Genomic DNA, 20,831 nt, shown 5'->3' with positions numbered 1-20,831 from the left:
CACACCTAAGGGCTTATTTTGCCACTGAGGCCTAAATGCAGCTTCTCTCAAAGCTGTTCACAAAGATAGCTCCATTCTGCTCTCCCCGGGGCTCCAATGCAGGAAAAGAGGCTAGACCAAGATTGGTTATGACATCCCTTCCCTGGTCCTTTGTTCTTACTCCATTCTCTGGCACCAAATCCCTTCCTCCTCCAGCCAAAAACCCACCAACTCCCAGACATATCAGTTCTAGCAGACACAGGCTTCTCTCACATATGCTAGCAGCCAGACACAGAACCCGAGTTTGGGAAAAGAAACTGTTCCTCAGCATTGCAACGTTAGAGTTCAAAGAACAACTCAGCTCCTCAGTTCTTCCACAGATAATTGCACCTTGTGGGCAGTTATTCTTCCCATTTCTGAATGACCCCTACCACCTTTTGCTGAATCTAACAACTCTTAGTGGCCTATTGTTGATGTCCTTGCCTGCCTGCCTGCCTTCCCTTTCTCCCTTCCTTTCTTCCTTCCTTCCTTCGTTTTTTTTTTTTTTCCTCTGTCAGTTGAATATCCCATTTCCAAAGGCATATTTCTTGGACACTGATATACTTTCAACTTTGATCTATGTTATGATCTTGGTCATATCTAATTCTCTGTGCCTATGTTTTCTCATCTCTAAAATTGGAATAAAAATACCTACCCCATATATGTATATAAAGTATTAAGCATAGTACAGGCACTTAATAAGTTCTTGAACATTAGCTGTTATTATTATTACCTGAACTTTCAATAAATCCATCTTGGACATCCTTAACCATTTCACTCAGTCATTACCCAGCTAAATGCTACCAAACGAATAGCACCTCTCCTGCAAGCACTGCTATTTGTTGGAACAACCTTTCATGCAGTCATATTTGTCTTATTCCTGCCTTTACCAAAGGTGCTGAGATTTAACTATTTCCTCCTTAGAAGGACTCTCCCCAGCCTTTGAGAAAACAGACTTCCTAGGAAGTGATTCATTCATTCATTCATTTTTTTTTAATTCTTTCATTCATTCATTCATTTAACATATATGTTAAATATATGTTATATATATATTGAGAACTTACCAGGCACCAAATGCTGGGTAGATGCTGAGGGTGCCTTGGGGAGAAAACAGCAAAACAACTTAGGGCTTTCAGTCTGAGAGAAGTGTCCCACCGCACAGTCAGAAAGGGATGGATATGAGGACAAGACCATGGGAGCATCTCATCCAGCACCTCAGAACACTTGACAAGGACCTCTCATGTCACTGTGCACTTCTGGGAAAGGCTTTGGGTAAAGTAAGTGGAGAAGGGATGAGACTGCTGCGACTCAGGCAGAAAATAAGCAAACGCGGTTAAAACAAGCAAGGAAGTAACGCCCCGCCCAGCGCCCCAAAGCGGCACACAGTAGGAGCAGCCTCGCGGGCTCTGGGGCTCTTCCTCTCATAAGTCATCCCGAGACTCTGGGGAGAGGGCGGCGGGCAGGCGGCCACAGCTCACGTCCGGGGCGGCAGGGGGCGGCAGGGGCGCGCCGCCCTCGCGGGCCCCAGTCAGGAGCGTCCCTGGCGCCCCTGCCGCGGCGGCGCGGGCTGTGCCCGCCGGGTCGGGAGCGGCCGGGCGGGCAGGGGCGCGGCCCCGCCCCGGGGAGGCGGGCCGGGCGGGGCCGGGCGTACTTGAGGGCAGAGCCGCACCCGCCGGCGCCTGCACACCCCGCCAGCAGCCGTCCGTTGACGCGCGCCGACTGTGGTGAGCGGGAGCCGGGAACGGGGGAGGGGGCCGGCGCGCCCCGGGAGAGGCTTGGCTGACCGCGTCCGGGCCCCCGCGGGCGGAGGGCGCGTGCGGGCCGCAGGCAGCTCTGGCTGAGATTCTCGAGGGTTCTGAGATCGGGAAAGTTAGCGACGCCTCACAGGACTGACAGACGCGTCCCGGGACGTCGGGTCTGCCTGCGGGAGCCGGGCCAGGCACCGCGCAGCCGCCGTCTCGCCCTTGCCAGCGGCGCTTCAGGGACGCGGAGTAGGCGCGAACCCACGAAGAGCCACCTCCGGGCGGGCTAGGTCCCGGTGCGAGGGGACGGTGGATGGGCTCGCGAACCAAACCAAGCACCAGTCTAGTTTGGTATTAGGAACGCGGTCACCCTTCCCCAGAACATGCGGCGGGGCTGGGGGCGGTGAGGGAAATTGAGGGGTACTTCCTGAGGTCTCTGTAGGGTGCCTCTGGGACCCATGACTTGGCTGGCCCAGCCACTTTGGGGCGTCTGTTGAGGCTTCGTTTGGAGACCTTGCTGTGGAGCGCGAACCAGTTCTTTCACCAGGTCCAGCGGCGGCAGGGGCTGCAGCTGCCCTCTGAATGCTGACCCCACAGAAAACGGGGCTGCCCCAAGGCCTGAGTGGCATGTGCCCGGCTTAGCAAAGACTGCAAACGCTAAGCTTTTGCAAATCAAGCGCTCATCTCTGCCCAGACAGGCTAACTGGGGCAATAATGATCTCAGGTCTATGCTGAGGAAGTGTCAGGTGTGGCAGAATGTTGGTCCCAGTGTGCAGAGCCCTGGGTGTGTGGTTGGGGCTTTTAAAGCATATTTGAGGGTTTGTTCTGAGTTATCCGTTGCTCAGATGAAAGAAACACTAAAACGACTGCACTCTGAAGAGTAGGAGCTCAGTGCCAGGGGGCTAGAGACACATGGGTGGAGGCTGTGACTTAGGCTTCAGCCTAACCCTTAAAGTTGGCGACTCCTATTCCAGATACTGTGGAATATTTGCAAAGCGACTCCTGGGAGTTGGGTTGCCAGACAATGAGGACGCCTGGACCTCAGTGTACATTGTTTCTAGGATTCTGGGGAAGGAATGGCAGACAGGCTCAATCAATTCTGAAGAAAATGATGGTGATCAAATTAACCACTTGGGCACAGAGCATTTCATCAATTTTGAAAATTCTGATTTGTTTGCCTCAGGTTTATAAACTTTTCATGGAAGGAAATTGTGTGTTTTCATAAAAGTTAAACATTTTTTTTTTTTTTGAGACAGAGTCTCACTTTGTTGCCCCAGGCTAGAGTGAGTGCCATGGCGTCAGCCTCGCTCACAGCAACCTCAATCTCCTGGGCTCAAGCGATCCTCCTGCCTCAGCCTCCCGAGTAGCTGGGACTACAGGCATGTGCCACCATGCCCGGCTAATTTTTTGTATATATATATTTTTAGTTGGTCAATTAATTTCTTTCTATTTTTGGTAGAGACGGGGTCTCGCTCAGGCTGGTTTCGAACTCCTGACCTTGAGCAATCCACCCGCCTCGGCCTCCCAAAGTGCTAGGATTACAGACGTGAGCCACAAAAGTTAAACTTTAATAATGAAAATTTACTTCTCTATAGCAACAGTCTCCTTTTTAGACATTGACTTTGAATCCTTAGAGTAGGGTCTGTCATTCCAAGAATGGTCATGCTTTATCCTTGATCTTCAGGGGACTGGAGCTGCTTCCTAAATTCATAACATTTGGGGGTTATATTTAAATCAGCACGTATTCCATATTCCGGGGTGAAGTTTGATGTTGGTCCTTCAACATCATGTTGGTCCTTTGATGTTGGTCCTGTTTAGAGCTTAGAAGTGTTAGGCCTCTAAGTTACATAAGAAACAGAAGAGAGGCCAGGTGCAGTGGCTCACACCTGTAATCAGTCCTAGCACTCTGGGATGCTGAAGCGGGAGGATCCCTTGAGCTCAGGAGTTCGAGACCAGCCTGAGAAAGAGTGAAACCCGTCTCTACTGAAAATAGAAAAATTAGCGAGGCACTATGGCGTGTGCTAGAAGGCTGAAGCAGGAAGATCACTTGAGGCCAGGAGTTTGAGGCTGCAGTGGGCAATGATGAGCCACAGCTCTCTTGCCTAGGTGACATAGTGAGACTTTGTCTCGGGAAGAAGAAAAAAAGATGCAGAAGAGGAGTACTGCTCTATGGACTGATCCCCAAAGCTACTCAAAGCTAGTTGTGTTCCGGTAGAGCAGGCGAGTCTTGCTCTTTTGAGGGGTCCTTAATCAATGATAGTTAACTGTGCTCTAAATATGCATAGGTGCTTTAGAAAGTTTTTTTGCTTATTGCTAGTGACGTCAAGAGGCCAATGTTGATCTCATCTATAATTTAGGTACCTATTAGCCTAGAACCCTTATTATCCAGACTCTAAATCTTCATTGCAACAGAGACCTATATTCATATAGTATAATTTGAGAATCTCAGGATGACCTTAAATAGCAATTGGCTTATAAACTTACGTATCTGAGATTCATGGTAACCAAACTAAAACATAATCTTTCTTTCCTGTGATTGTTTGGGACACAGGCAGGCTCCCATTGGAGACAGCTGGGTAGCTCTTTGTGTCTAGTGCCTGAACTGGTTCTTCTCATTAAATTCTGAGTGGGTAACTGAAGAGCCAGCTAACGCAATGTTTGCTGTATACTTCCAGTTTGCTGCTGACTAAGTATCATGTGTTCTCTCTTGACTGCTGTTCAGCTTTTCCATAGGGGAAAAAATCAGTAACTGAGAGGCACAAAGTAACTTTATCTTTCTTGATGCCAAGGAACTATGAGAAAGAAATCTTAGAAAAGGACTGCTCTTATTTATCCCAACTGAGCATCACTGAATTTTTCTTTGGAAAGAGGACTTTCCTCAAGCCCTGCTCTATGTTTCAGTAAGGGCAGGAAGTTGACTGCCTGTCTTGTGTTCTTTGGAGACTAGTGTAGGGTAGTGCCCAGGAGTTCAGGAAATTTCCATCACAGCTTGTGTGAAGGTCAGGCTCTGTATGAGCAGAAATTTCAGAAGTATTCCTGGGAACCAAGACAACTGGATTGATTGCTTGGTGGGTGTAGAATAGTATAGTGCAATGGATAGCTATTCTGTATTAAAGAAAAAAGCTACCAATTAATAGTCAATTAAAATGGTCTACATTTTAACTCATGTTTAAATTCCTTTTTCTAAAGCTATACAGACCTATTTCCTGTAGGTGTTTCCAAATGTGGAGACCCAGGTATTATTTTTCTAGATTATCTTTGATGAAATGTTTTCATTTTTCTATTTCATTCTGGCTCTTCAAAATCCTCCGATTCTGGGAATACCAAGATGGAATTCACATATCTAGTATCTGTAGAGTTGGAAGATTTTTTACATTTGATTTTGTATGAGTCTCTCTATAAACTACTCATCAGAAAAGGGGGAAAATTTTTTTCGGGCAAGTAAGGAAGATATTTATCTGAGTAGATGTCTTTTTTGTTTTCCCTAAAGTTTTGAGGTTGCTTTCAAAAGAGCATCGTCTATAACCCTTTTCAAAAAAGAAATTTGATGGTTGGGAGTTGACATAATCAAAACAGCGCAGACCCAATATTTGGAAAAGTACACATTATTGGTTAAAATGTGGTTATAATTAGCAAAGTGACTGTGCAAAATGGCATCCTTTATTCAACATCACCGTGCACTGAATGAGTCACCCAGTTAGTTTTCTGACAAAAACATGATCTTGTTTTTTTTTTTTTTGAGACAGAGTCTTGCTTTGTCGCCCAGGCTAGAGTGAGTGCCATGGCATCAGCCTAGCTCACAGCAACCTCAAACTCATGGGCTCAAGCAATCCTGCTGCCTCAGCCTCCCAAGTAGCTGGGACTATAGGCATGTGCCACCATGCCTGGCTAATTTTTTCTATATACGTATTAGTTGGCCAATTAGTTTCTTTCTATTTATAGTAGAGACGGGGTCTCGCTCTTGCTCAGGCTGGTTTCAAACTTCTGACCTGGAGCAATCCTCCTGCCTCGGCTTCCCAGAGTGCTAGGATTACAGGCGTGAGCCACCGCGCCAGGCCTGATCTTGTTTTTTGTTTACGATTTCAGTATGTTATGTAGTTCTGGATGAATAGGCCAGAGAATTAATTTTTTCAATGTAGTAATTAACACTTTCAAAGGACTATACTTTAAAATTTCAAAATGTGAGGTTTTATATTAGGGTAGAATAAGCCTGAATTAGGAGTCAGGAGACTTGGGCTCTAATCCTTGATCTCCTAATGACAGGAAGACTGTCAGCCACCACATTAGTTTTTTGAGCCTCAGTTTCCTCTGCTTTATGGTGGGAATACAGTAGCCTCCCCACCCCCTTTATCCTCAGGGGATGTGTACTGAGACGCCCCAGTGGATGCCTGAAACTCCAGATGGCACTGAACTCTATATGTACTATTTTTTGTATCTGATAATCAAGCCTGCTACTAAGTGAGTAATGGGTGGGGGAACATCTACAGCAGGTATATGCTGGACAAAGGGGATGATGATTCACCTCCTAGGCAGATTGGACTGGACAGTCTAAGACCTCATTATGCTTCTTAGAATGGCACATAATTTAAAAATTATGAATTGTTTATTTCTGGAATTTTCCATCTAATATTTTCAGAACCCAATTGACCTTGAGTAACTGAAACTGTAGATAATGGGGAACTGCGAATAATGGCGATAATGGGGAACTATTAATTTTGTCTTGTTACTCTCATAAGATTGTCATTAGAATTAGAATAGATAAGGCATGTGAGAATGCTTTGTAAACTGAAAAGCACCACGTAAATACCAGGTGGTAGTGTTCTAGTGGGCTTGTCTAATGTGTCCAGACACAATCCAAATTGTCCTACAAAGCATTGTGTGAAACAGTGGAAATACAGTGAAATCTGCTTTGTTTCTCAAATTTTACTTGGTTGCATTGGAAAATAAACATGCTTGAGCTTTGAAAAGAACAAATGTTAAATTGTAGAAATGCCCTCTGTGAGTTTTTGGTTGTAATCAGCCTTTAAACACATCTTAATTTGATTGGCGTTATATTAAGACACTTTATAAGGCAAAGAGTACAAATTTAGCTAGTTTAGGGGGGAGGGGGGTCATGGGCAATACACGTAACCTTAACATTTGTACCCCCATAATATGCTGAAATAAAAAAAATTTAGCTAGTTTAAAGAATTGAAACTACTTTTTGTTTTTATTGACCTGTGTCTGTACATTTATGTAGGGATACGTGTGCTAACTAGCTTGACTGGTAGTCCTAAACCAGGCATGATTTTGCTCCCAGGGGATATTTGGCAATAGCTGAAGAAATTTCTGGTTGTCATAAGTTGGAGGGTGGTGTACTACTGGCATCTTATTTATTGAAGCTAGAAATGCTGCTAAACATCCTACAATGCACAGGACAGCGATGCATGATATAATATGCGACCTGAAGTGTCAATGGTACTGAGGTTGACAATAAGCTCCTATGCAACGGGCATATTTATTTATAAAGAAGTCAAAATGTTTATAATGTTATTGCTGGGTCTTTGGTATGTTGCCCAGGGGTGGAAGAGGTATATGTAATCCACAGACCTAAATTCTCTGCCCACCCTGAAGTTCAAGATTGTTTCCTACTTGACATCCAAAATGAGAGAGGCTTGATTTTCTTAAGAAATTTCCTTTCTTTACCTTTTCTATGACAACTTTTCTCTTGAGTTTTGCCTGCATTAGCAGCATGGTTTCCTACTGGGGAACCCCCTACTTTTGCTTTAAAAAGTCAAGTACTATAGGAAATACAGTGAATGGAAGGTGTCATAAGCTCTGGGAGTCACAGGAGTCACTGTGACTTCCCTGTGAAACTGCCAGCAGTTCCCCACCTTGGAAGATGGGCATGGTCATAACCTAACTGCTTCCAAATAGGTCTGAGATTGCCTAGGTCAAAAAAGAGATGTGCAAAAAAAAAAAAAATTTTAGTCAAAGGTAATGTTTGTGATATAATACAGAATTAGAGTACAGGTCGGGCATTCCTAATCCGAAAATTCAAAATCTGAAATGCTCAAAAATTTAAAACTTTTTGCATGCCTACATGATGCTCAAAAGTTATGCTCTAAAGAAATGGTCTTTAGGCCAGGTGTGGTGGCTCACACCTGTAATGCTAGCACTCCGGAAGGCTGAGTTTAGGCGGATTGTTTAAGGCCAGGAGTTCAAGACCAGCCTGAGCAACAGTGAGACCCCATCTCTACTAAAAATAGAAAAACAATGGCTGGGCGCAGTGGCTCATGCCTGTAATCCTAGCACTTTGAGAGGCCGAGGCCAGAGGACCACTCAAGGTCAGGAGTTCGAAACCAGCCTGAGCCAGAGCGAGACCCTGTCTCTACTAAAAATAGAAAGAAATTAATTGGCCAAATAAAAATTAGCTGGGCCTGATGGCACATGCCTGTAGTCCCAGCTATTCGGGAGACTGAGGCAGGAAGATTGCTTGAGCCCAGGAGTTTGAGGTTGCTGTGAGCTAGGTGTTGCCATGGCAATCTAGCCTGGGCAACAGAGTGAGACTGTGTCTCAAAAAAAAAAAAAAATTAAAAATAGAAAACATTAGCCAGGCTTGGTGGCACACACCTATAGTCTCAATTACTTGGGGAGCTGAGGCAGGGGGATCACTTGAGCCCAGGAGTTTGAGGTTGCTGTGAGCTGTGATGATACCACTGCACTCTAGCTGGGACGACAGAGCAATATTCTGGTGCAGTGGCTTACGCCTGTAATCCTAGCATTCTGGGAGGCCAAGGTGGGAAGATCACTTGAGCTTAGGAGTTCAAGACTAGCGTCAACGAGAGCAAGATGCTGGCTCTACTAAAAATAGAAAAAAATAACTAAAAAATAGAAAAATATTAGCTGGGCATGGTGGCGCATGCCTGTAGTCCCAGCTACTCGGGAGGCTGAGGCAGGAGGATCTCTTGAGCCCAGGAGTTTGAGGTTGCTATGAGCTAGGCTGACACCATGGCACTCTAGCCTGGGCAACAGAGCAAGACTCTGTCTCAAAAAAAAAAAAAAAAAAAAAAAAAAAATCTCTCCTGTAAAAACGTGCAAAAAAAGAAAAAAAAAAAAAAAAAAAAGAGAAGAAATGCTCTTTGGAGCATTTTGGATTTTCAGATTTAGGAATGCTTAACTAGGTATATGCCAATATACCAAAATTAAAAAAAAATATTGAGATCCAAAGCACTTCTGTTCCTAAGCATTTCAAATAAGTGATACTAAATCCGTATATCTGCTGTGTGTAAATGATGCACAGAGTAAGTCCTAGCAGTAACTCTGCCTGTTTGAGTTTTTATGAAATTTAATATTTTGCATTTTTAGAACCTATCAAGTAGTTGATACTTATTGGACCCCTTGGGGGCAATGCCATTGTTTAAAATTACTGAGTAAATGTCACAAATGGACAAATCAAGGAGAAAGAGATTCTGATCATTTCAAGGTGAAGGTAATTTTGGCCATAGCATAGGTGATCCTGAGCTTAGGAAGCAGAAGCCAGAAGCTGCCCTCCTTCCTTCGCCACAGGAGCCCCTGCAGCAGCTGCCCTGCTGGACTGTGGGCCCTTTGACCATACAGATCTGTTTATCTTTACACCCGAACAGGAGCTGACAAACCACCTGGCCCAGAGAAGGCATAACTGTGTGTAAATGTAGGAATAAATAATGGAGCAGCAGCTATGTCTGGAGGTCCTTGCCTTTCCTATCTCAGCAGGAGTCAGTCAACACCGCTTTCCTTCACAAACCTGAGTGCGGCTCTTCACAAACAGAGGGGAGGTGGGCAATACTAACACACCAAGCCCTTGGTAAAGGTTGTGGAAAGAGTGCAGGAAGGCAGGTGAGGGAGAGCCAAAGATAAACCATGATTGTTTATATTTCTTACCTAGGAAGGGGGCAGAACATTTTCCTCCTCCTCCTCCTCCCTGATGCATTGTATGGCCTCTTACTCTCGAGATTCAGAACACAGGCTGGTGTGATCAAAGTTGAAATTCATGAGTTAAATAGAGTTTGGTAACCTAGCTAGAAAGCATCACCACCCCTTGGTGAGTTGTTTTTATGGTTCCACAGGATTGACTTAGGCATTAATGCCTGTAGATTGACTAGAACTGTCCAATGAAATAGTGGTGATGCTCAATTTAAGTGAAATCTTTCAGGACCAAATGATAATCTCTCTCTCTTTTTTTCCCCTCAGGAAAATGGCAGACAGTTTTTCGGTAAGTGTTTTCTGTTTGTTTTCTTCCCCTCAGATACATCACACATATGTTGAGGGGTTGGGGGTCTTGTTTTTATCACAGCTTTCCCTTTCCCACTGCATAGCTTCCTTTGGTTTCACTTGTTGAATTGAGGGCTTGTTAGCTGGAGCCTTGTTTCAAGCAGCAGATTTGAGAAGGAAGCCAGGCAGAGAGAGGCCTAGGGCTTCCTGACAGTAACCCTTTCAGCAAAAGGCCCAGAACAGAAAAGAGTGAACTCTGCTGGCAGGAGCTAAGATATCCTCTGAGCAGCAGGAAGAGACATGCAATGTGAGCGTCCCGATGTTTGTGATTGTTTTTCCCATGTTGAGTAGAAAGTGTGTGCTGAAGGTAGAGGAGAGGTAGCTCCTGACTTGAGCAAGTTACAAAAATGCATCCCCAGGATCTGAGATGATGGGCGGCAAGAATAACATGAAAAAGCATATGTAATCCCAAAGTCTAACTTTAGTCAAAACTATTATTTGGTGGATTAATGCTTACTGATATGAATTTCATACCTTCATCATATTCCTCTGTTTCTTAGAACATATATTTCTGTTTTCCTGAAAATTCTGTTTTTGTGAATGTTTTCTATCTTGTAATTGCTTATGTCTTTCTTTCCAGCTTAATGATGCCTTATCTGGGTCTGGAAAGCCAAACCCTCAAGGATGGCCTGGCTCATGGGGGAACCCACCTCCTGGGGCAGGGGGCTACCCAGGTGCCTCCTATCCTGGGGCCTACCCTGGGCAGGCACCCCCAGGGGCTTATCCTGGGCAGGCACCCCCAGGGGCTTATCCTGGGCAGGGGCCTCCTGGTGCCTACCCTGGCCCTACAGCACCTGGAGCTTATCCTGGACCACCTGCACCTGGAGGCTACCCGGGGCAACCAGGAGGGCCTGGGGCCTACCCACCTCCTGCACAGCCCAGTGCTCCAGGAGCCTACCCTGCTGCTGGCCCCTATGGCAGCCCTGCTGGACCACTGGTAAGATGGAATCTTTTCATGTACTTGGTGCACAGAGGGCTTCAGGGAGACCCATAGCTTTAAAGAAGCCACTTAGAGCCACTTCAAGGACCAGCCATGGGTGTATGTTGGCCCAATAGAAAAAAAATAAGTGTTCATATTGAGTTTATTGTGTGTGCAAATTAAAAGAGAGAAGGTAATGTATCTTGTGAAGGCATTGATAAAGCTGCCGTAATAGAAATGAAGTTAAGATTGTAGTAATGGGGGAAAGTTTTGATTATTCTTTTTTTTTTTTTTTTGAAGACAGAGTCTCACTTTTTGTTGCCCAGGCTAGAAGTGAGTGTCGTGGCGTCAGCCTAGCTCACAGAAACCTCAAACTCCTGGGCTCAAGCAATCCTCCTGCCTCAGCCGGGACTACAGGCATGCGCCACCATGCCCAGCTAATTTTTTCTACATATATTAGTTGCCCAGTTAATTTCTTTCTATTTATAGTAGAGACGGGGTCTCGCTCTTGCTCAGGCTGGTTTCAAACTTCTGACTTCGAGCAATCCGCCTGCCTCGGCCTCCCAGAGTGCTAGGATTACAGCCACGTGAGCTACCTCGCCCAGCCAAGTTTTGGTTATTCTTAACAAACACTTTTCTGAGTACATAACATGTGCTAGCAGTATGCCTCTACCTGGATTATCTCATTTAACCCCACTACCGCTCCATAAGATAGTGTTACTATTCTCCTTTTCCACATGAGGAAATGGGGCAATAGAGAAGTTAGATGACTTGCTCAGAGTCATTGAGTGAACTTGTGGAGGAACCAAAGTAATCTGGCTTTCAAAAACCTTCTAAACGGGGGGCAGGGGAAGGAATGGCAGGGGCAATATATGTAACCCTAACAATATTTGTACCCTTATAATATGATAAAATAAAATAATAAAAAACCTTCTAAAGATAATTTGTGACCTAAGGAGTGAATTTTCATGCAAATTAAAACCCATTTTAGTAAGCGAATTCTAAATGTAAAACATAACTCTGTGGGGGATCCAGACACATCTCAGTCCCAGATCCTTCCCTTTCAGACTAGTTTGGAGACAACATATAAATACGAGGAAAGAGCTTAAAAAAACAGTGTGGCATTAGACCATTTCATGACTACACAGAAGGTGGCACAAAGCAGTGTCATCTCCTTTTAGGTCAGTTGAGAGGAGACCTCAGAGAAAGCCTTGGGGGAAGAGGGTGGCATTGAGCTGGGCCTAGACCAGATATGGTAGTTGCAGACAGAGGGAGACTTGAAGGCTATGGAAAGGAACAGGCAGATGTGAGAGAGATTGCAGAGAAAAAACCCCAGGAGCTAGTGATTACCCCTTACGAATCAGAAATGACTCTGGCTTTTCTAGGTGGGGCAACTAGAGCACCAGCAAAATTTTAGCCCAAACTGGGAATTCAGGAAAGGGAACTGATTGGGGAGGGGCAGGGGAGACAATTCCAGTTCACACCTGTTGCATTTGAGGAACTAGTAGCAAACTCAGATAGGAGGAAGTACAGGACTAGTGCAGATCAGGGCTGGAGATCAAAGACTTGGGTTACACTTGAACACAGGGGGAAACATAAAAAGAAAGTGAAGAGGCCACAGGTAGAGCTTTGGGGATATTCACTGCACCTTGAACATAGATGGCCAATAAATATTTGTGGAATGAACTATACAGTTTTAACTAAAAAGTGTTCATTCTCTAAATATTGACTATCTGCCACATACAAAGTACTCTGCTGTTGCTGTGTGAGTACAGCATCCAGAGCGTATGAGAATCCAGAAGCCTCAGATGTGACACAATGCCTACCCTCAGGGAGCAGAGTAACCACAGTGAAGTGTGTTGTGTGACAAAGGTCTTAGCAGTGGCACAAAAATGTCAATGTTGACTGCAAGGTCTAGCTTAAGCCTTTCAAAGAAAAGTCTACATAAATGAGTCGTAGATAGGGATGGCCCTAGGGATGAGAGTTACAGTGTTCCAAAAGATCATTTTCTGTTTTGGGGACCAATTAACAGATAGCATTATTTTCTATTATTATTTGTGCATGTATGTAGCCTAGTCTCTCCAGGCCCTGAGCAAGATGGCCTGAGAGTCTGGACTGATGGCTTAAACAAGCGTTATGTGTTTTTGACGTGTATTCATAGTGATTGAACTTCAGCAACATCATTTTCTTTCTTTCCCCAAGAAAGCACGACTCCTTATTGATATATGCATACTTGTTTATTCCCAGACTGTGCCTTATGACCTACATTTGCCTGGAGGAGTCATGCCTCGCATGCTGATAACAATTCTGGGCACAGTGAAGCCCAATGCAAACAGGTAAAGAGAGCAAAATTAACAAGCCTAACATTTTTGTTGATTGGGTTTTGAAGAAAGAATAGCCTATTTTGAATTTCAATACAATTTTTTAAATTTCATATTTAGAATCTTGTCTATATTCTCATATGGGGTTATCTCATAAATCGATACATGTTCCCACATAATCTAAGTGCTAGGGTCACAGTAAATGGTAACACATTCTATTCTATATTTTGGTATGTATTCTATAAGTTAAATTTCATGGTTGAAGGCTGGGTGAGCAAAATTGCTATCTCCTATTTGTCAGCAAAACTGGGGTTCAGGTTCTACATATGATAAGTGGCAGGCCTGAGAACCCCAGATTTCTGAGTAGACTCTATTTGCTTAAAGAATTTGAGGAAATTCTACAAGCTAAAAAAGTTCATCAAAATAAATCAGCCTTTGCCATTTTGACTGATTTGGCCAAGGTGGGCTAGGATGGGGTGAGGATTTATTTATGGCTATCCTGGGACACCCTGCCCTGGTTGTCACCACTGGATATGCAGTCCTTACATATAATACAAAGAGGCTGAATGTCCTGAATCTATCTGGTGTGCCTGTCCCTGAGGTTAGTGGAACCACTAAAGCTCCTGCAGCCATTCATGGTCTATGTCTCTGGGTCTTATAGACAGTACATAAAACATACAAATTCAAGCCATGTACAGGTTTATTCAAGAATCCATAAACCGCCTCTGTGTCTGTCACCTTGCTCCTGATGAATTAACAGGAGCCACATCCTGTCACCAGCTTCTGATCTGACAATTTTACACGAATAGCCCATCCACTGCACCTCCAGCCAGCCTCCTCTGGTTTTGCATGGTGCTTACCACCCTGAGCCAACCCTTCTTTCCACATAGCCTAGCCAACTTCTCTAAGCACAGTACTCTCCTGCATAATAAAGCTCATCTCACAGGAAATTACGAAATATATATATCCTCTGCCTCTGTCTATATGCATGCTTTCTCCCAACAAAATGTAGAACTTTGTACACCTTACCCTGTACATACAGCACTCGTGATTTGTCAGTATTCATTAACATCTGCTCTTCTCCTCCACAACCCCTAACACAGAGAACCACACCAGTATCCTGGCCTTAATTAGGGTCATTGCACTGGAAAGTTTAATTCAAATAATGCTAGAGATGGAGACTGAGACTGTGACAAATAAAAACCTGATATGGTTAAGAGTAGTAAGCTGAAAACATTGTTGCTTAGTCCTGCAAATTCTATAAGGAATTGCATGAAAAAAGAAAAAGTGCTTAAAGGGCTGGGTGTGGTGGCTTATGCTTGTAATTCTAGCACTCTGGGAGGCTGAGGCAGGAGGATCGCTTGAGATCAGGAGTTTGAGACCAGCCCGAGCAAGAGTGAGATCCTGTCTCTACTAAAAATAGAAAAGAAAAAAAAAAAAAAATAACCAAGTGTAGTGGTACATGCCTATAGTCCCAGCTACTCAGGAAGCTGAGGCAGGAGGATTGCTTGAGCCCAGGAGTTTGAGGTTGCTGTGAGCTAGGCTGAAGCCATGGCACTCTAGCCCAGACAACAAAGTGAGACTCTGACTCAAAAACAAAAATTGCTTCAGGTGACAGAGATGATAATATCTACTTTTTCAATGAAGAGAAATATAGCCAAAAGATATGTAGTCAAAGACAGATTCTACTGCCATTTTTCCCTGTGAATTTAATCATTGGAAACTACACTTGTAGTTGAACGTGACTATTGCTGGGTGAATCAAAATATACAATCATTGTTAGTCTGGAGTGTAGACCTTGCTTTAAAACAATACGCCAGCTGATTCTGGTGTTAGTGCTCTATGGAGCATACTTTGAGAAACTCAGGGATGGGGTTAGTCAAAGAGGACTTGTGTTTGTATTAACATCTGAGAAGGAACAAGGTTAAAAAGTTAAAATGGTACTTTCATTAGTTCCATCTCACATCATGGAATGTTTAACGCATTTATTGTCATGTCTCTACAACTTAGCAACAGGATGCTGAACATTAACTGCATTATCTCATTCTTGATGTTTTAGAGGAACTAGGTTTCTGGTTAAGCATGAGGAAGCCAGGTATTTGATAGCTCTTAGTTATATAGCTGGCTAGCTTTTAAGAGGTCTTAAAAGCAACCTGGCAGGGCAGGAAAGAGATAACCGTTATCTATAGTAAGACATAAAGTATCCTTAAAGTAGGCTCAATAAAAAAACCTCTGTAAAAAAAACCTTGAAGGGTTTTCATAAGTAGAGTCTGTAATGAGGGCATTTGCCCAGCTGAGTGGAATGATGTGATCAAAGACAACGAGGCAAAAAAATTCAACACATAGTGTCTTGCTCACCTTCAGATTCTATGGTAGGACACAATATTGGGCCTAGTATACTTTCCAGTTTGAACCCATTCTCTGGTTTACTTTCTGTTCAGAAAATTTTTCTATATGCTGTATTATGAAATTATTTGCTTTTTATTTTTTTTTTATTTTTATTATTTTTTTTTTTTTTGAGACAGAGTCTCGCTTTGTTGCCCAGGCTAGAGTGAGTGCCATGGCGTCAGCCTAGCTCACAGCAACCTCAAACTCCTGGGCTCGAGTGATCCTTCTGCCTCAGCCTCCCGGGTAGCTGGGACTACAGGCATGCGCCACCATGCCCGGCTAATTTTTTATATATATATCAGTTGGCCAATTAATTTCTTTCTATTTGTAGTAGAGACGGGGTCTCGCTCTTGCTCAGGCTGGTTTTGAACTCCTGACCTTGAGCAATCCGCCCGCCTCGGCCTCCCAAGAGCTAGGATTACAGGCGTGAGCCACAGCGCCCGGCCTTATTTGCTTTTTAGAATATTATGTTCTTCACTTGATGTAAGAATACAACTTTAATTATTTTATTAACTCTGGTCTTTGGCTTAAAACAGAATTGCCTTAGATTTCAAGAGAGGAAATGATGTTGCCTTCCACTTCAACCCACGCTTCAATGAGGACAACAGGAGAGTCATTGTTTGCAATACAAAGGTGGATAATACCTGGGGAAAGGAAGAAAGGCAGATGGTTTTCCCATTTGAAAGTGGTAAACCATTTAAAGTAAGTATTGCTACTATTATATATTGACAATGTGTATTTTTTGTGGGCAATCACTCTAAAACCACAATGCACTTGAAATGAATTTTTATCATCCTGGGGCACCTAACCAGTATATCTCCTCCCCACCCCAGGAAACCAGGCACAGCAGGCTGAGAACACGGCCAGGAGTGGCACACTCCCCAATTCCTTTCAGGCACCCACCTCACCATCATCCCTGTTGCCACCCCTCTGAGTTTAAGCTTTCCTAGAAATGAAAAAAAATCATCTTTAATAAAATAGGCAGAAAGTCTTTTTAAATGGTATATGATATTTTTTATTAAAATATGAAATTTGCATGTCATCTTTGCACAGGGGCCATGCTAATCTTCTCTGTATTGTTCCAATTTTAGTATAAGGTGCTGCCGAAGCGAGCACTAGGCAGAAAATCTTTATGATATAAAGAGACTTTGTTCCTTAAAACAACATAGTTGGCATGGCAATCAAAACTAAATTTTTTTTTTTAAGGGGAGTTAATACAGTTGTATAAACTAAATTTTTTAAATTATAAAATTGTTTGTTTTATGAAAAGAAAGACTTAATAGATTTTTTAATTATCGCAAAAGCCTCCCATCCTTTATCCCTTTCCCCATTTTAACAAAAGTTACAATTCGATGAGTATCTTCCTGGTATTTTCTGACACACAACACACTTTTATTTTTAAGCACTACTTCAACAAACATTATTAGGTGCGCAGCATTCAGTTAGGATTGACTATAGAGTAGTCAATAAAAACAACTGACTGTAACCTCCTCAAGGGCAGGGACAAATAAGGACCATATTCTACATTTGGTGGACATTTTTCCATATCAGAATATTATTAATAGCATTTCATTTTTAGATATGTGATAATTTAATAAGTACCCTACTGATAAAAATTTGGATATAGAAATACTCTAAACAAATAACCTGGATTTATTTTATTAAAATATTATAATAACCATCCTTATAAATCTTTGCTTCCTAGAACAAATCTTCTAGGAATCTTTGCCTCAAAGAATATACATGTTTAAAATTTAGATAAAATATTGCCAAATTGCTGTTTCCAGTAGTCATCTTCCAACTATTGGAAGAGTCTATCTCCCCTACCCTTGCCAAACCTGATTTTTTAGAAAATTTTCTTTCTTTCAGATAGGGTCTCACTCTGTCATCCAGGCTGGAATGCAGTGGCATAATCATAGCTAACTGCAGCATCAAACTCCTGCCCTCAAGTAATCCTCCCACCTAGGCCTCCTGAATAATTGGAATGACAGGTGCAAGCCACCATGCCACACTAATATATATTTTTTTGAGACAGAGTCTAGCTTTGTTGCCCAGGCTAGAGCGAGTGCCGTGGCATCAGCCTAGCTCACAGCAACCTCAAACTCCTGGGCTCAAGCAATTCTACTGCCCCAGCCTCCCGAGTAGCTCGGACTATAAGCATGCACCACTATGCCCGGCTAATTTTTTCTGTATGTATTAGTTGGCCAATTAATTTCTATTTATAATAGAGACGGTGTCTCTCTCTTGCTCAGGCTGGTTTTGAACTCCTGACCTTGAGCAATCCGCCCGCCTCGGCCTCCCAGAGTGCTAGGATTACAGGTGTGAGCCACTGCGCCCGGCCCACACTAATATTTTTTTTAAGAGATAGGTTCTTGCAGTGTTGTCCAGGTTGGTCTCCAACTCCTGGGCTCTAGTGATTCTCCCACCTTAGCCTCCCAAAATGCAGGGATTACAGGCATAGACCACCATGCCTGGCCCCAAACCTGATTATTATCAGTCTCTGTAACATTTGCCACTCAGGGAATCCTCCTTTAGTGTTTATTTTAATTTTTACCTTAAGATATTTTAGGCCATACAAATTATTATGTAGGCAAATTATTAACCTTTTCCTTAATGGCTTCATTTACATGTATTCTAATAATTTTGTTGCTTCATCTTTTTTTGTTTAAATATTTGAATAATCTAGAGTTTATTTTTGTTAAGTTACTTTCTCTGGATATTACTCAGTTCCACAAACGCTGATAAAGATGGAATGTTGGCGGGGTGCGGTGGCTCACGCCTGTAATCCTAGCACTCTGGGAAGTCCAGGCGGGCGGATTGCTCAAGGTCAGGAGTTCGAAATGAACCTGAGCAAGAGCGAGACCCCGTTTTGACTATAGAAAGAAATTAATTGGCCAACTAATATATATAGAAAAAATTAGCTGGGCATGGTGGCCCATGCCTGTAGTCCCAGCTACTTGGGAGGCTGAGGCAGGAGGATCACTTGAGCCCAGGAGTTTGAGGTTGCTGTGAGCTAGACTGATGCCACGGCACTCACTCTAGCCTGGGCAACATAGTGAGACTCTGTCTCAAAAAAACAAAAATGAAAACAAAACAAAAAAATAAGATGGAATGTTTGCATCCTGAGCTCAGGCCAGACTGGTTTGAAATTAATGGGCATTTCTTTTTTTTCCTATTTAAATTGACAAATAAACATTGTATGTTTCTATCGTATACAACATTTTTTAAAATACGTAGATGTAGTAGAATGGCTAAATTGAGTTAACCTGTGCAGTACCTCACATAACAGTTTGTATATGTGCTCTTTCAGATACAAATACTGGTTGAACCTGACCACTTCAAGGTTGCAGTCAATGATGCTCACTTGTTGCAGTACAATCATCGGATGAAACATCTCCAGGAGATCAAACAACTGGGCATCTCTGGTGACATAAACCTCACCAGTGCCTCACACGCTATGATATAATCTGAAATGGGCAGCAACGTTTTTTAAAAAATAAAATTGAACCTAAACCTTATACACGTAAAAGCTTCATGTTCACTGAGAGAAAAATTTTACATTTATTCATCAATATCCTTGTAAGTCATCCATTTAATAAATATTCTTAAGCTAAGAGTTACCTGTCTTTATGTTATTTAATTAGAGCAGTTTATTCTAGATAATGCACAATGGAAAAAGAAATATGTAGCAATATTAATACTGCAATACAGGATATACTGAATACAGGATACCTGGGAAATGGTGTGACCTTGGGTAAAGTGGCTCTCTTCGGCTGAGGCAGCACAATACTCATGGAATGACAGCTGAGGGCTGTCTGCCAGGAGTACTTTCAGCAGCTGAAGGATTAAATTTTTTTGGCCCTAAAGAGGGATTTGGGCAGCACATCACATTTCAAAAACTATGTAAATTCCTCACCCTAACATTCTGGTCTTGTCTGTTACCTACTTATATGATTAAATGGAAGAACATAGCTTTGGAGAAGAGAGAACTTGGTTTACACAAAATTTACACTCCTGCTTAAATCCTTTGAGCCTTAGTCCCCTTTCTATAGAACTCGTACATCTCTTGCAGGGTTATTGTAACATTAAGTAAAATATTATTTGTAAAGGGCTGTCCTCAATAAATGTAGGTCCTCAATAAATGGAAATTCCTTTTTTTCTACTTTGGAAAGACTCTTTTTCTACCAAGCAGTTTTGTTTCAATTTGTCTCTTTAGATTTTCCTAATACCTCATAATTCTAGAGTCTAACAGCTCATGAACATTATCTAGTTATAGGAGACATTGGTGTTTTTTTTTCAGGTATGATCCTACATTCAATAGGGAATCCTGATTAATTTAAGCCAATCCCCTGCTGCTTCATTGACCTGCAGATGGTAAATGGTATTAGTTGGCTTAACCAGTCCAAAGGGAAAGACGTAGCTCTGATTGCCACTAGTAGCCATCTTATGACCCTAACAGGACCCAGCCTTTCTGGAGAAGCCAACACCAATAACAGAATGAACTTTGGATAGAATGTTGGACTTTGATGGCATCATTGAGCTGTTGATTGTAAAGAGCCTGGAATCACCCTGGTAACTCATGAAATAAATTTCCTTATTGTTAAGCCAGTTTGAGTACATTACTTAGATGAATAATTCAAACAAGCCATACAGGAAAAAAAATACACATGTTAGGGCTTATGGGCTCAGGGCCCATGAATATCTTAATAGCTGAAATTTGTATAAATGATTCAGTGGTACATTTTATTAAACCTACCCACAAAAATCACATTTACTAACATTGTCTTATTTTTAATCTGCTTTATTTTTTGAGGGGCAATTGTTTTTTATTGTGTTGCATATTGCTTTGTATAGACTGTGAGTCTTGGTTTACTTTATACCAATGTTACAGGTTTCATGGCCCTAGGTACCCTTTTATGTATATTTCTTTTTTTTCCTACATGGCTTATTTGAATTACTCATTAATGGGCTATTAAAGCTATGTTTATCTTTTGGTAAAACTAGGCATTTTGAGAACATTCTTCTATGCCACTATGTCACATAGCCTTCTAACAGCTCACATGGATTTCATAATAAATACCATCTTTTCCACAAGCCTAACATATCTTCCTCTGACAACAAAAGAAGATGTGTTTTATTTACTTATTTGAA

The 20,831-nt window shown here is 42.6% G+C and overlaps 1 protein-coding gene and 1 non-coding gene across 2 annotated transcripts; one reads left to right on the top strand and one right to left on the bottom strand.

Moving 5' to 3' along the window:
• The first annotated feature begins 1,613 nt into the window (after positions 1-1,613).
• On the top strand, positions 1,614-19,294 carry LOC105867708 (galectin-3). The gene is made up of 6 exons (XM_012758028.3): positions 1,614-1,742; positions 9,972-9,993; positions 10,633-10,989; positions 13,219-13,307; positions 16,217-16,382; positions 18,991-19,294. The coding sequence occupies exons 2-6, from the start codon at positions 9,976-9,978 to the stop codon at positions 19,144-19,146; spliced, it is 786 nt and encodes a 261-aa protein (XP_012613482.1). The 5' UTR covers positions 1,614-1,742; positions 9,972-9,975; the 3' UTR covers positions 19,147-19,294.
• On the bottom strand, positions 16,689-16,796 carry LOC142871644 (U6 spliceosomal RNA). Its single transcript, XR_012919876.1, has one exon. It is a non-coding gene; the product is annotated as a U6 spliceosomal RNA (small nuclear RNA).
• Positions 19,295-20,831: the final 1,537 nt, after the last annotated feature.

Source organism: Microcebus murinus, chromosome 6, assembly GCF_040939455.1.
Source record: "Microcebus murinus isolate Inina chromosome 6, M.murinus_Inina_mat1.0, whole genome shotgun sequence".
NCBI classification, from domain to species: domain Eukaryota; kingdom Metazoa; phylum Chordata; class Mammalia; order Primates; family Cheirogaleidae; genus Microcebus; species Microcebus murinus.
This window is presented reverse-complemented; position numbering and strand designations above follow the sequence as displayed.